The 16795-nt window shown below is 40.9% G+C and overlaps 2 protein-coding genes across 2 annotated transcripts; both read left to right on the plus strand.

The window, feature by feature from the left end:
- Nucleotides 1–710: 710 nt before the first annotated feature.
- Nucleotides 711–3385, plus strand: LOC134666197 (uncharacterized). The gene is made up of 2 exons (XM_063523348.1): nt 711–3300; nt 3381–3385. The coding sequence occupies exons 1-2, from the start codon at nt 711–713 to the stop codon at nt 3383–3385; spliced, it is 2595 nt and encodes an 864-aa protein (XP_063379418.1).
- Nucleotides 3386–3388: 3 nt separating this feature from the next.
- Nucleotides 3389–6260, plus strand: LOC134666199 (uncharacterized). Its single transcript, XM_063523349.1, is given in 1 exon segment — nt 3389–6260. A coding segment is annotated over 1 exon segment (2847 nt). The 5' UTR covers nt 3389–3413.
- Nucleotides 6261–16795: the final 10535 nt, after the last annotated feature.

Genomic DNA, 16795 nt, shown 5'->3' on the forward strand with positions numbered 1-16795 from the left:
AAAAGATTTGTTATAAAAATAGACGGCGTTTCTTAGTATGCCAGTAAAGCTGAGCACGTGTGGATCCGATCGGAAAAGGTAGCGTTTCTTGAAACTAGCAATGATATAGATTCTAAGAAGCGTCTCTTTTCATGGATGCGTTAAATGCATCCAAGAGCTCAGTGTAGGATTGCGTGGTTACCCGTCCATCAGAATGCTGCCTTGCTTGGGGGCTATTAGTACCTAAGTATTATGTATGTACAACTTACATAACAATCAAAATTAAGATACAGTAGGCTCAGAGAACGGAGTTTTGAAAAGTTGCAGCGCTTTTTTTAGATTACAATACGGTTGCCAAAAATTTTACTAGAAATCGAAACCTGATTTATGGACTTTTGCTCGATAGATAAAAATCAAGAACAAAGGGCTAAGTAGGCAACACAGGTGTAGTTGACGGCCTCCTTTGATATCGATATACTTTTATACTTTTTCTATATTTTACTGTTTTACTGTCACTAATGTCTTTCGGAAAATTACACCTATATTTTGCAAGATTTCCTCGTTTTTATTGCGAATCAAGCTCTGACCATTTCATTGGTCTTCGAGCCGGTCCTAGTGTTATGTTTGAACCGCGCACTAAGTAAGTTTCGAGCTACGAAATGTTTCGCACTCCTATAAGAACAAGAAGTCTAACACGCGCAGAGCGCGATGCAAAACCTGAGGTAATTAGAATGTCCAAGTCTTCGCCCTCGCACTCAACGACTATTCGACCAGCAGACACGACGTTCGTTGCTGGCAGCAGCCACATGGAAACCTCGGCGCACACCGATGTGCCGCACCCGCTGCCAGCGCACAGCATGGTATCTAAATCCTCGTCTGCCATACGGAAAAGGTTAGAATATGAGCGCGCTAAAGAAAAGGCCAAGATTGCTAACGAGTTGTTAGATTTGAAGTATGAGGCTGAACTAGCCAACCTAAAGTCAGAAAAATACAGTTCACACCAAAGTGGTAAAAGCTCACGTCACAGTTCCCGCATTAGCGACGCCAGTAAGAGCACTCGTCAAAATGTTGAAGACTGGATGGAGCGTAGCGCACGAGAACTTGATCCGTTGCAGCCCGCCCCCGAGGATGATGATAACCTGGGCGACCGCAACCAGCCGGCACCTCCCCTCGCCGACTCTAATGGTACTATCAAGTTACTCGCAGCCGCAGTAAAGAATTTGACGATCGCCTCCACTAAAGATAAGTCACATGCCAACATTTTGAGCCGCATATGTACGCCGCGAGATTTACCGAAATATTCCGGCGATCCGCTCGAATGGCTGCAATTTAAACAAGCGTTTGAGGAGTCAACTGACGTTTGTAAATTTACCCCGAAGGAAAACTTATGGAGATTACGTAAGTGTCTGCAAGGACAAGCAAAAGAAACCGTGTCAGCCCTGCTTATGACCGCCGCCTCTCCTGATCGTATTATGGCGACACTTGAACTTCGTCACGGCGACCCCGAGTGTATTATAAGCAGACTCATTCATGACATTAAGAAGCTTCAGACCATGTCCCAAGAGTACCAGAAAGATATTGTCAATTTTTCTGTCAAAGTTCAAAACTTTGTGGAGTCTGTGAAGGCAGTGGGGCGCGAGGAGTACGTGCAAGGGCTTAGCATTGTCCCATTGTTGATATCGAAACTACCTCCAGTACTCGTTTCAAAGTGGTCGGATTATAGCTATCCACTAATCAAGGACGGAGCAAAGTTACGTTTGAATATTATGTCCGACTTTCTCAACATGGAGGCTCTCAAGATTACCACAACCGCCAACGTTCATCTACAAAGTTATCGCCCTGAGCAGAATAAACAAAAGCAACACGATACTACTACTAAAGTTGCACCGAAAACGCAAGCAATTTTATTGCAAACTGACCAACGCGACGACGAAGGGAAGAACGATAAGTGCCTCTTTTGCCGCACTCAATGTCACAAGTTGCCTGACTGTAAGAAGTTTAAACGCGCTTTGCGTAAAGACAGATGGCGCCACGTTAACAAGTACGGACTTTGCTACAAATGCATATCGCAACGCCACGATCGTGAGACTTGTTCTGCGCCTGCGTGCGACAAGGATGAATGCGGAGGTGCACACCACAGTCTATTGCACTACGTAGACATCGGCAAAGATGGCAAAGCTTCAACTTCGCGCCCGGTTGACGTTAACGTCAGCGCCTTGCCGCAGCCCGAGTCAACCTCAGTCTCGGAGTCACCATCGAGTTCCACAATACAGTCATCGTCTGTAACAGAAGCTGCGACGTGCTCTATAAATACTGAAAAGCGCGTACTATTGAAAGTAGTTCCTGTCAACATTCACGGACCGAACGGCGTGTTTAGTACGACTGCATTTTTGGACGACGGGTCTTCAGTTTCGTTATTCAGCTCCGAGTTAGCAGCGCACGCCGGCCTCACCGGCCGCAACGAATCCATGCGCGTGTGCGGCGCCTGGAAAGACGACGAGCTTGTGCACGAAGCAACTGTACTGACTTTACGTATTTCTAGTGCTAGTGGTAGTATACATGATTTAAATGTACGTAGCGTTCAACAATTGAGTATACCTGTACAAAATGTTAACTTAGTAGACTGCGACAAGTATGAGCATTTGAAAAAACTTAAAACTCAACTTCCTTTTGCTAAGATTTCTAAGCCAGAGTTGTTAATAGGTCAGGACAATTATAATTTACTTGTACCTTTAGAAGTATGCTTAGGGCCTGATAACGAACCGTCAGCTACACGCACCCCCTTAGGTTGGTGTGTCCATGGGCCGGTACATGTGCCGCGCGCGTCGCGGGCCGCGCGATCAGCGCACGCCACGCTCAACCTCTGCGTGGTGCCTGAGGAAGACGCCGTCGCGCACGCACTGCGTGAGCTACACGACGAGGTCCGCCGCTCGTTTGCGATCGACTCTTTGGGAGTTGCAGGTAAGCCTAGAGAGAATGCTGACGATGTGAAAGCGCAGGAAATGTTAGAGAAGTCTGCAGTGCTCACCAATGGCAGGTGGTCAGTGGGTCTTCCGTGGAAAGATCCGCACGTTAGCTTGCCCGATAGTTACCCTAGCGCATTTAAGCGGCTACAGGGTGTAGAAAAGAAAATGCTAGCTGATAAAGCTTATGGACTCAGGTACGCGGAACGTGTCAACCATTTGTTTGAAAACGATTTCGCACGGGAAATGGCCGACACGTCACTCACGCCTAACACATGGTACTTGCCACATTTCGGAGTTGACAATCCGAACAAGAAGAAGCTGCGTTTGGTTTATGACGCAGCAGCTAAAAGTCAAGGCAAGTCTCTAAATGACTTTCTTCTCACGGGTCCGGATCTACTCGTTTCCTTGTTCGGCATTATGGTTCGTTTTCGAGAGGATAGGGTAGCCGTAACCGGTGACATAAAAGATATGTTTTTGAGAATTAAAATTAATCCCGTAGATCAGAACGCCCTCAGATTCCTGTGGAGAGGTAGGAACCCCACAGGCCCAGTGAAGACGTACGCGATGACGTCGCTGATTTTCGGCGCGAACTGCTCGCCCTTTATTGCCCAGTACATTAAGAACAAGAACGCTAGCAGGTTCGAATCTACGCTTCCAGCTGCCGTCTCTGCTATACACCGCCAGCACTATATGGACGACTATATTGATAGTCTGCCGGATGAAGCTACCGCCATCAGTATGGTAAAGAATATTCGTGATATTCACAGTGCGGGAGGTTTCGAAATCCGTAACTGGACGTGTAATAGCGCACATGTGCTCGACACTATACCTAAGGATATTTTAGGTAATACAGCTGTGAGGTTTGGACTGGACGATCATGATGAAGGTGAGCGCACTCTTGGACTGATTTGGTACCCTGCCAAGGATGAACTGGGGTTCGATGTGTCATTCAAGCGCATTCCCGACAGCGTCATCAAAGGCGAACTGAGACCTACGAAGAGGGTTATGTTGCGTGTTATTATGTAAATTTTTGACATTTTTGGGTTCTTATCACCATTTACTACACAAGGCAAAGTTATGCTGCAAGACACCTGGCGTCTTCATATCGACTGGGACGATATTATTCCAGATGAATTGTATAAAAAGTGGTGCAGTTGGTTGGAATTACTGAAGGTTATTGGAGAAATTCGCCTGCCAAGATGGTACCAGTCATGCGCTGCCAGGTGTAAGATGGGCGATGAGTTGACCACAACATTACCAAGCTCTTCCTTTCATGCCGTGACCGAGCAATGCTATAGTGACTTAGAACTGCATTTATTCAGTGACGCCTCACTTAAGGCAATGTCAGCGGTTGCGTATTGGCGTTGGAAGAGTAACGATCAGATATGTGTCTCGTTTGTTGCCAGCAAAAGCCGAGTATCTTCAGTGAAACCTCAAACAGTGCCGCGATTGGAACTTCAAGCTGCGTTACTAGCAGCTCGACTCGCTGACTCAATAGCGAAGGCACATCGTTTGCCCGTCTCACGACGATACTTTTGGTGCGATTCGAGTACGGTGCTACACTGGATTGGCAACAACACTCGTCGATACAAGACTTTCGAAGCTAATAGATTAGGCGAGATCGACGACCTGTCACAAGCCTCTGAGTGGAGATATGTGCCAACAGGACTGAACGTGGCGGACATTGCTACAAGAGAAACGTTCAATTATCAGTCTTTTCTGAATGAGTGGTTCAAGGGACCCGAGTTTTTGTACAGCGATGAGACTTGCTGGCCAGCGAACGTCCTGGAACCCGAAAATGAAGTCGGCGCTGAAGCTTGCATGACCGTAGTAGAAAACTCACGTACATGTTTCCCGGTTCCTGACCCTGAGCGCTTCTCCTCATGGCTACGATTTATGCGATCTACCGCTTGTGTTCTCAAGTTTGTAAATAAATGCAGAGGTATCGCACTTGATGACTACGCCCTGATGGAGGAAGCAAAGCAGTTAATCCTGCGCCAAGCTCAAGAAGATTCCTTTGCCAGTGACATACAAGCAGTAAAGGCAGGAAAAGACTTGCCACGCGATAGTCGGCTGCGAAATCTATCTCCATACTTGGACGAGAACAATGTTTTGCGCGTGAGTGGCCGCATTGATGCTGTTTCTGACGTACCTCAGGAAGCGAAAAGGCCCATTATTCTTGACGGACGGCATCCTACTGCCAAGCTTTTGGTCAAGCACTATCATGTGAAGGCTGCCCACGGACACCAAGAAGCGGTAGTAAATGATTTAAAACAAGAATTTTGGATAATTCACTTGCGACCTACCGCCAAAAATGTTGCGTCTCATTGCATGCTCTGCAGGTTAAGAAAGGCTACCCCACAGGTGCCTCGGATGGGTGACTTACCTCAAGCGCGCATGGCGCATCATCAACGTGCCTTTACCTTTTGCGGGATCGATCTGTTTGGGCCCATGGAAGTCACAGTAGGCAGACGTCGAGAAAAACGTTACGGCGTTTTGTTTACTTGCCTAACAGTTCGTGCAGTCCACATAGAAGTTGTTCACACACTAACTACCGACTCATTGATTATGGCGCTTCGACGAATGGCGTCCCGACGCGGGTGGCCGTCGCATATTTATTCCGACAACGGCACGAACCTACGCGGAGCAGACGTCGAATTGCGAAGATCCATACAGGAGCTCGACGAAGAATCACTTAGAGCCGAAGCTCTTAACAATCAAGTTCGCTGGACTTTTATTCCGCCCGCCAGCCCCCATTGGGGTGGGGCGTGGGAGCGCTTGATTCGGACCGTGAAGCGATCTCTTCGTGTCATTTTAAAAGAACGAGCGCCTCGAGATGAAACTCTAAGCACTCTACTAGCGGAAGTAGAAGGTATTGTCAACGGTCGACCACTAACACACGTGTCGGTAGAGCCGGGCTCCTCTGACGCGCTTACGCCCAACCACTTTCTTATAGGCTCTTCGTCCAGGTTACCAATACATGGCGTATTTGACGATTCGGACTTAGCCTTAAGGAAGCAATGGCGAATAGCGCAGCGATTGGCCGACATGTACTGGAAGCGATGGATGAAGGAGTTCCTCCCGCTTCTGTTACCGAGAAAGAAGTGGCAACAGGAGCAGAAGCCAGTGAGTGTCGGGGACCTTGTGCTTGTGGTGGACCCGGACTCGCCTCGAAACGTGTGGTCACGAGGCCTGATAAAAAATGTCCTACCGGGAAAAGACGGTCGCATCAGGGTGGTCGACGTCAGCACCGCTACCGGCGTGCTGCGCCGGTCTGTGGCGCGCGTGGCTCCTGTACCTACCCTAGCTGATTAGTGCTAGTTTGCGCACTAGGGTGGGGAGTGTAGTTGACGGCCTCCTTTGATATCGATATACTTTTATACTTTTTCTATATTTTACTGTTTTACTGTCACTAATGTCTTTCGGAAAATTACACCTATATTTTGCAAGATTTCCTCGTTTTTATTGCGAATCAAGCTCTGACCATTTCAACAGGGTAAAGTGTTAACCTCCTAAGTCCTGCGGTACTAAATCACCTTCACCCTCACCCTCCCTTCACCCTTCACCCCATCCCCACCCGTCACCCTTCAATCCCAGCATTAAGTAAATTAGTACCTAATAAACAGCGACAGTACATATTTTGGTACAAAATGTTTAGACGCCCCGGTTTCAAATTTGAATGTTCGCGGGAGTATTCTGACAGTCCATAGAGTTGATCTCCGTACAGTTCCAGTGACCAAAATAATGATTGTCATTCGAGTTTCGTGTTTTTTAAATTATTAACAGTTACTTTAATTCCCTCACCCGGTAAATTAAAATTGCCGAGTACATTCAGCATCAAATGGCGAATGAAATAACTCGCTAAAAGCATCTGGGGGCCTACCGCGAAAACCGAAATTCGAAAATTGCGGGTATCTTTCTCTTTTACTATCATTAAGACGTAAATAGAGTGACGGAGAAAAATGCCCGCAATTGACGAACTTCGATTGTGGCGCTTATAGGTAGCCCTGCCACCGAATACTCCAAATAGTGATTACAGTTCGCGTTCAAAATTATCTGCTACAGTCCTATATACATACAGTGACATAAAATCGCTTTGTCAAGATACTAGAGAATGGTAGATACTTTTGACGTATCGTAAGATCCGCTACTTTTGATTCTGACCACATTACCACACTCACGGCGCGATTCGGGAAATTATTTAGAGATACACTAGAAATGAAATAGTAAAGATATGTGACGTTCCACGGCAAAATGTACCTTATGGCGGCTGGCGCTTACGCTATTATAAACGCCGCTCCAATATTCAGCCGGGACAATGGTACGTTTTGCCGTGGAACGTCACATATCTTTACTATTTCACATCTAGTGAATCTCTAATTCATTTCCCGAATCGCGCCGATATTCTCTCTCTCACGGCTCACTGTACCACATCCATCAACGTTGAAATCTTCGACTCGACTCGACTATGCGATTATTGTCACAAAGGCGATCGCGTGGCCATTATTGTTGTCCAATAGCCTCCCTACGTGCTGCGACTGCGAAACGAGACTCGGAAATATTGTACAACTTTACAACTACTTATAAGAGGCAAGGTGTGAAATTAATACCTACTTATAAACTATATTTATGGGGTTCCCTAAATGCCAATAAAGTTGCGAATCAGATTTTATTTTCATAATATAAATATAGAGTTTTAGGTTTGATACATATAAGCTCTGTTGTTAACCTTGTTACACCGGGCGGACTCGCTCACGCTCAGTATAAAATTATACCTAGTGCGGAAATCATGTTCGTGTCTATGTTCACGCGACATGTCTGTACACTGTCTACGCATCTATACACAGTTGAAAATACTTCTGCGTAACCATGGAAACGGGTTAGGAAAAGTTGTTATTTACTGAAATTGTACCTGTGTACCTGCACGTCACATGGAGGCATAGACCTAGGATTCGCTTGCGCTTGACAGACAGCTTAAGTGTGCGAAAGGGAAGCCATCACGTATATGAACATCCCATAAGTGCGAAAGAGTCAGACTACCAATGAGAAAACGTAACCACTTTTGAGTTTGACGACGGCCGCGGACGGCCAAGAGCGTATCACGGTAATTTTCAAATTGAAAAATATACACGGATTAGGACGAAAAGTATTAAATAAAGTAATTCAGTGAAGATGGTGTCTTGTAGTGTGCCGGATTGCAGTGTCACAGGGCCAAATAATCCAAGCAAATACTCATTTCAGAGGATTTATGATATTCCGAGCGAAATTTTCATAGCGATATTTTGTCAAATTAACAGCGTAAAAAGTGTAAGAAGCCGGTTTATACAGTTCATTATAAGTTTTTCTTTAGTTCCGTGCTAATATTTTATCATATTAGTCAATAATTTAGAATATTTTGTGTAAAAACATAAACTGTTAGTTTACGCTAGGGCTTGACAAAATGTTCATATGACAGTATCGATAACTTGTCGGTATATTAATAGATAGAGTCTGTGCGGAAAGAGAAGAGTTGTGGAATGTATTGAGCCCCATACATTCCACGACTCTTCTCTTTCCGCACAGACTCTATGTAATTATTTCTTCACAAGACATCATTAAGATATTATCTTTTATAACCGACTTCAAATAATAACGATTGTTATACTTTTTTGAAGGTGTTCATGTTTAGCGTGTCATGATAACTTCACTTTCCAACACAGTAAGAGTTACATTAAGATAAGTCTGCAACGATTTTTATGGCAAACGCAGTGCAAGTGTTATTTATACGTCATAATGTCATAGAATTTTAGGGTTTAAAATAACACATTTGAAAAAGTAGTCGATAAAGCAATCAAACATCGACAGATTATTAATATGTTGTCATGACATCACTATTTTTGATCTCACATAGACAATTTACGCACACACTTGCATTTCATTTTTGGTCACACTTTTGAAGATTGAGAGTTGTTCTTTGTCATATAATTCTTTGCATGGAGGTTGGCCGGAATGGCCGGTCGACTTCGACCGGTAGTAGATGATAGATTTTAGTAGATGGCACCAGTATATAAACCTGCCCTGTCAATCCCTAGAATTGTGTATTTTTTTTTAATAGAATTTTATGCCCTGGCTTGTGCACAAGCCTTTTAAACCAAATCTCATAGAAAAAGGGACAAGCTATGATGGCGCCATTCAAATTACGTTCCTAACTGATTCTATCAATAAATCTGCCACAGCGAGGTGAATTTATTCCATTCAAGGCTGGGCGGAACGTGTCCATACTCTATGAAATTACTCGATCTGTGATAGACCGTAGCTGTTATTTTGACGTGATTCAGCCGTATTCGAACAATGAGATACGTCAAATACTAGATATTGAAAATATATGGAATAGATATGTCAGTGTCAAACAAGTGTCAAAAGTGACGATTTTGTTTGAAGAAATGTCAATTTTGACACTTGTTTGACACTGACATATCTAATCTATATCGTTTCAATATCTAGTATTTGACGTATCTCATTGTTCGAATACGGCTGATTGTAACCGTGGGTGACTATACTTCGTTTTTTTTAGCATTAGAAATTAGGTAAACAATCTTGATGTGTCTTTTAATTGAAAAACACATTTTAAAAATAAGTTACGGCAAATATGTAACAATTACGAATCTAATACGATCATTTATATTCTTCTGCTTTCATAAGTAATAGTTATTGATTTTTAAAAAGCGTTTTTCAAATAAAAGACATGCCAAGATCGCTTACCTTCTTTGAAGTTCTTTCTAATGCTAAAAAAAACGAACTATAACGATCGCCCAACATAAATTTCCCGCCGGCCTCGTAACTTCGCTGACCCAGCATCGCAATCTTCCGAAATAGAGGCTCGGCCTGTTCGCGAAAAGTCTTCTAGAACTGGATTTTCGCTCACGTCGTCTCAGATATGGGTGATATGGTATCGATGAACACAAATATATGAAATGACAAGCGCGAAAGTGGTGGGGGTAGTTGCTGTGACGTCTAAAGTCGGCGGTGAAAACTTTTTTATTTTCTTTTAAACATACCATGTGGGGCATCAAGAGAAAGGGTTTTGTGAGTAGATCACAAATATATAACATACTGTAACATTTTCAATACTTGGTCTAACAAATTATTAGAAAATGTTCATTAATTTCACATACACACATATCGACATATTCACCCATATCGGAGACGACATGAACGAAAAGTAACCTGAAGCCCATGCGGCCGGTTGGGTAGTCGGTAATCACAATTATGTCTAAGTTCCAGTAACTATATTGTTCCTTTGCACACTTAATTTATACTGGAGCTCGTATTTCTATTTTGCAGCATAAAATGTATTAAGACGAATGTGCATTATTTCTTGAACTCGTGCAGGTATTAAATGTTTTATGTTTATCTCAAAAACTATATTGTAGGTAAAGCTGGTAAAGTCACCTGCAATAGTATGTTACTCTTCGAAGGCCACAAAAATATGTGACACGCTCTTATGGCTCTACAACTATACAGCGTGAGTATTCCATACGGGCGTATAATGGATCCAGTTATAGTATCTGATCATACAAATCGCATACGATAATCATTTTGTTAAATAGTGTTATTAATTAGGTGTAATTAATTTTTTTAATCCTACCGAGCAGCAATGTACGCCGTCCACCTTAATTTGACATGACAAGTAATTAACTACTTGCCACGTCAAATGAAGTGTTTGTTTACTTTATTTTTATGTATTTTTGAGACAAACCCTAAATTAAAGAAGGATGATCGGAATAATCATGGCCTTAAGTATATTATTATTTTGCAGCAATCGCTAAGGTGTAATTACTTACTGTACGCCTAATACGAGGCAGTGCAAATTACGTTAGTTATCCTGCTAATACGACTGTTGAATCTTCATTTCACTATCAAACTACTTATTAGTTTATCCATCATTAAATTTTACAAACAAATAGTAATAGTGAAGTAGATTTCTGATAAATTCACGTATTTAACTGCATGGAAACCCGCATTTATCAATAAACGACTGACGTTGCTTGTCAGCACTTTATGTCATTATCTGTTTTGATAACATTATTACTCCTCAACCTTAAGTGAACGGAAAGGTTTGATTAGAATAAAACTACAACATAAACATCGAAGGAGTCCAGTAATTGTCTAATTGACTTTTTATTTAAATTTAGGTATTAAGTAGAGATAAAAACTTTTTGATGTTTGGTTGATAATAAAATTTCAATTTCTGGTTTCTGTTTTCCTGACATAATTTGTCATGTTGCCGTCAGTGATAAAAATAATTGTTGAAAATGCCGCGACCGTCGAATTTTCCTCCTAATGAACTCGCTGATATGATTTTGATTTACGGCGAAGCTCAACAACGCGGCCGAAGAGCTTTAGAGTTGTACAGAGAGCGATTTCCAAACAGGCGAACTCCGCGAAACTCACGAGTAATCGTCAATGCTCTTCAGCGTATTCGAGATGGTCTACCTATCATTGGAAGAACAATTGGAGAGCAAAATAATGACCGTCTGCCGGGACGAGTAGAGGAAAACATTTTGCAATATTTTTCATTGCACCCGGAGAGCAGCACCAGAGTAGCGGGACGACTGTTTAATGTGAACAACAAGACTGTCCACAAAATCTTGAAAAAGGACAGGCAATGCCCGTTCAAATTTTTAAAAGCACACGCTTTGTTGGACAGGGACTATTTGCCGCGATTATTGTTTTCTACGTGGATACGTGACCAACAACAAGCAGATGACCGATTTTTATCAAACATCATTTGGACCGACGAAAGTACGTTCACTAGAAACGGTGTCTGGAACCAACGAAACAGCCATTACTGGTCGCAGGTAAATCCACATCTGCTAAGGGAAACACAGGGCATCAGTATCGATGGGCTGTCAATGTTTGGGGAGCGATACATGGAGATCGCATTATTGGGCCTGTCTTCATTGACGGTAATCTAAACGGTGACAAATTTATTGAACTGCTAACTGGACCTCTGGCTGAATATGTCAATACTTTACCGGCTGAAGAACGCAGAAACACCTGGTTTCAGCTAGATGGGGCTCCCGCACACTCATCGGTTCGAGTGAAAATGGTTTTGAACTTGATGTTTGGTGACCAGTGGATGGGTCGGTTTGGTCCTCGTCGGTGGCCTGCTCGCTCCCCTGATTTGACACCGTTAGACTTTTTCTTATGGGGGGCTGTGAAGAACGAAGTCTACGCTCAACCTCGAACAACAGTGGAGCAGTTAAAAGACAAAATAACTGAAGTATTTGAAAGATTACGAGCAACAAATATGAGAAGTGTAAGAGAGTCTGTTTACCGTCGCTGCATCACTTGCATGGAACTGCGTGGCCGTCACGTAGAAAACAAGTACCTAAGGCGGGTAAATCGACGCGATTAGTTAAGAAACCTATGCAATAAAGTAATGAGTAATTATTTTCGACTTTTATTGAATAATATCCGCCGTTTCCCGCACGGGATGGCAGAGATCCGAATTTGCAATCAAATACAATAATTACACATTAACACCACTGTGGTTTATTTTGTTACTTAAATTAATGTGATAAACGTCATATCATATGACAATTAGCTAGGTACGTTAATTGATGTGGACGCAATACATTGCGTGCTCAATTATTATGTATGAAAAAAAAAATCTTATCTCCTAAAAAAAAACAATGTAATTAACAAGCTCCTTAGGTCCTATACTAATCGTTATTAAAATATACGCCCGTATGGAATACACACGCTGTATGATCATATGATCATCGGACTTTTAGACGTACGGCCGGTTTCCATCCTTACATGGTAGGTATTCCACCAATTCGCACGAAGCGCTTTGCTTCTACTTTCCTTATGCGCACTGCCAAGGAATGGAATTCCCTGCCGGCGTCTATAAGTATTTCCGTGTTCTTATAACCCGGCAACCTTCAAATCAAGAGTGAACAGGCACCTTCTGGGCGAGCTCGCTCCATCGTAGGCCACGTCTACGCCTCGGCTAGTCTGTGGCCATGAGTAAGCCCATTCATAATAATAAAAAAAAAAATGATCCTGTCAGATAGATCTATTTTTGCGGCCTTTGTTGTGTAACATACTATTGCAGGTGACTGTACTATTTCTTGGCACACCAAAGTACTAGTCATTGGTTATTTTATAGAGTGGTTTGTGATTGCTTTAAGATGAGGATGAAGGTGTCAACTTTGAGTTGGGTGCCGACAATAGGCTATGACTTTCAAACGTACGTTATTTTATTTTATTTTATTTTATTTTATTACTTATTATTATGTGTAATTATTATATGTTTATTGTTCTGTATATCAATGTGTGTAAATCACATGAAATAAATAATTTAAATTTTTTTGAATTTGAATTTAACGGACGCTCAAAATATCGTTTCCTGCCAACGCTCACTGCATATTCCACTGCTTCTCATTGCATATCGATCAATCTTGCGCACGTATTGGATGTGGCATGCATTAAGCATCTCGTATCAGCTGCCTGAGCCAGGGGTCAGAAACAATTCATTAAATTTTAAAATATTTTTGAAGTAAAAAAAAACCGGGCAAGTGCGAGGAAGACTCGCTCACCGAGGGTTCCGTACTTTTTAGTATTTGTTCCTAATTACGGCGGCAACAAAAATATCACGGTTCATGAGATACAGCCTGGTGACAGACAGACAGACCGACAGTGGAGTCTTAGTAATAGGGTCCCGTTTTGGCCTTTTGGGTATGGAACCATAAAAACCATTAACTGAACTTAAACGCCCACATAAAATGGTTTCGACCGTCAGAAACCGAAGTGTGTATTTTTCTCTATCTAATCTAAGCAGTGCCAATGCCATCTACTTTGAGCTTTGCGCGTTTATCCTCATTTATGTTTCTCTTTTATCTATAGCTATGCTTTGTAAGCCTATTCGATGATTTATGCCATTTAAGCAAAAAGATAATTACACGACCCTTTTGATGCCATCGTTTATTACTCTTTGTCTATCTTCGTAGTAATTATTATTGTAATCGGATGATGGGGCTTGATATCTTGTTTTCTCATTCCGTTTTCCTCCATCAAAATGACAAAAAGGAGGCAGTTTCGGTTTCCCTCTTTGTTCAGCAATATATTCTTTTATTATATTTGAAACGAAATATAATATTTAAATATTATTGCAGAAGAAATTTGGTACATTAAGTATGAAAATTGGTTATAAGGATTTATTAAAGCGCAGATATTTTTCGTATATTTAATATATTTTACTACTTCTCTTAGATCTCCACATATACCCCAAAATATTTACTCTTTCTTGTATTATGTTCTTTTCATGAAATAAATAGCTATATTTTGATTAGGATTTCAATTAAATTCATTATTTGGACCTAAGGTTGCTAAACCCAGACCAGTTCTGATCAGTAGAGCGCTCGAGTACAATATCACGTGACGTTTGCAGATCAAAATGTCACTTGGGTAGACATCTACAAACGCATACCTACATAAAAGCGGCGTTAATTCAACATTTACCATACAATCAGTTCTGCCAGTTATTGACGTTATTTGCAATAAAAATTGACGTCTGTTTCATTTCATTATGCATTTTCAGCAAATAAAAACAATTTTTAAAATGTTGAATGGTTTGGGGCGTGTGTGGGCATTATAGGTACAAGTGCTGTTCACGCTTCTGGATCTAAAACTAAAGACACTTCAGATAAAATAGGGTACCGGTGTTAGGGCCACTGGCGCGTTCCAGGGTTAGCCAACTAACTCCGAGTTAACCGTTTATACAGAACAGTTTAACTCTATATGTTATACTAACTCTACAAAATATTTAAAATCTAGGTACTTCCGAGCTCAAATATACTTAAACTATTAGTCAATTGGTTTGTTATTTATTTGGATAGAGTGCCCTGAATACATGCGGGCCAATTGTATCAAAATGACAACCACACCACAAACATGTTCGCAGCGCTGTGTGGTTAACCTCATCCATAAAGCCGGTCCACCAATGTGTGGTTACTGGTTAATGTTGATATCCTTGTTTAATAGAAATTGAAGCTTTGAATAATTTTATGGTTTAGACTCACTTGTTTTTAGTCACTCCCACGACATGTTATGTGAATTGAAGCTTATTCAGACGTGCCATAGTCGTACATAATACTTTTTATATATGTGCTGGTTGTATACCGTAATTATAAGGACAAGTGTCAGGTAGAATCTCGAATTTCGTAAAATCTTCTGAACGAATGATGAATGGCACACAAGCCTATCTAAAATGATAGAAATAAAAGCATTCTTAATGGGGCTGATGTTTCGTATAATATAATAAACAAATGTTGTTGTGTATGGCGTCTCCCTCAACTAGATATCCCATAAGGTAAACGTACTAGTGCTCGACATGCTAATGCCCAATAGATGGCACCTTGTTGTCACCTCTATTGACATTACTTAGTTCAATTAATAGAAATAGGCAATTAGTTAAGTAAATACATATGTAAAACATTACATATAAAAACAAGCATGGTTTGTGGCAATATATGTATTTTTGTATTGTAGTATTGACTTGTTTGACTTTGTTGTGACTTTTTGTGATTTATATCAAAACCTAACGCTTAAGTTAAGCATATAAAGTTTTGTAAGAACTAATAATAAGTTTTTATTAGTATATAGGTAGTAAAAACGCCGAGCGTAAAATTTGAAATTGCCAGGTACTTCATTCAGAAAAAAATCTAGGCAATGTTTTTAATATAGGTAACACCTACCTGATATGTCTTGACCCGACATATATTATAATAAAATAGGTATGGATGACTGCGCTTATAACAAGGTAGTTGTGTTGGTACTTACATACTGTAGATACATAATTATACTACCTATCCAATAAATAGAATACCTAACGTGGAACGTGGATGATAATTTTAAAAGCAATTTTCACGTGCCAATTTATTTGTGATCGATATACATCCTAAGCGATTCCGTTTCTCGGGAAATTTAATTTCCGCGTAAAACAATCTACCTACCCATCGCGTGCTCCATTGTGACGTAAAAAAATCACCTGTTCTATTCTAATCTATCGTTTAACCGTGGCAGTTGGCAAGAATCTGCTATGGTTGTACGTTTGAACGACGTTTTCAAAAAATTGAGTAGTAAGTACAGTTAATGTTAGGTAAGCAAAATGGAATATAATTAGAAACTAGTTCACAAGAATTTATTCATCAAAACATAGTCTAATAAAACATGGTCTTCTCTTCCCAGAGTGTGTATCACTACTACGTCACGTCACAATAACATGGCCGCTATATATAGCGCTATCGCATATTATCATATAGCGCTGTCGCATGATGACGTAGGCTTATGTCAGTCAGGTGACCTAGAAAACACGGGAAGAGAGTACCAGGCGGAGTATATTATTATACCATGCATCAAAACTAGCTTAGTTCAAATATGACTCGAATATAAAACCAACATTAGTTTACTCTTTCTGTTGTTATTTTCTTAATTTTTTTGGTATGCTCTATTTAATTTTTAAAAGCAACAATTATTGTAGGTAAGTACTTAAAGTTAACAATAACATGTTAGGTGTATGTTTTGTAAGCGTTATTTAACTTATTTATTAGCCTATTTAATTCCAATTATGCTATTTTCTTAATATAATATTTGTTTATATGTATACTACTCTGGACTAAAGTACCTATAGGCCTTTTAATTATTATAGCGTTGATTGTGATGATAATTATGAAAAGTTATTTAGTTAAAGTTAGTTAGTTATGATCGTTAAATATTTAACGACGTTAAGTTAATTATAAATTATAACAAAGTACCTAATAACCTGTCATTTTCCAGAGACAAACCAATTCACATTTCACGCG

Source organism: Cydia fagiglandana, chromosome 7 (genome assembly GCF_963556715.1).
Source record: "Cydia fagiglandana chromosome 7, ilCydFagi1.1, whole genome shotgun sequence".
Taxonomy (NCBI): domain Eukaryota; kingdom Metazoa; phylum Arthropoda; class Insecta; order Lepidoptera; family Tortricidae; genus Cydia; species Cydia fagiglandana.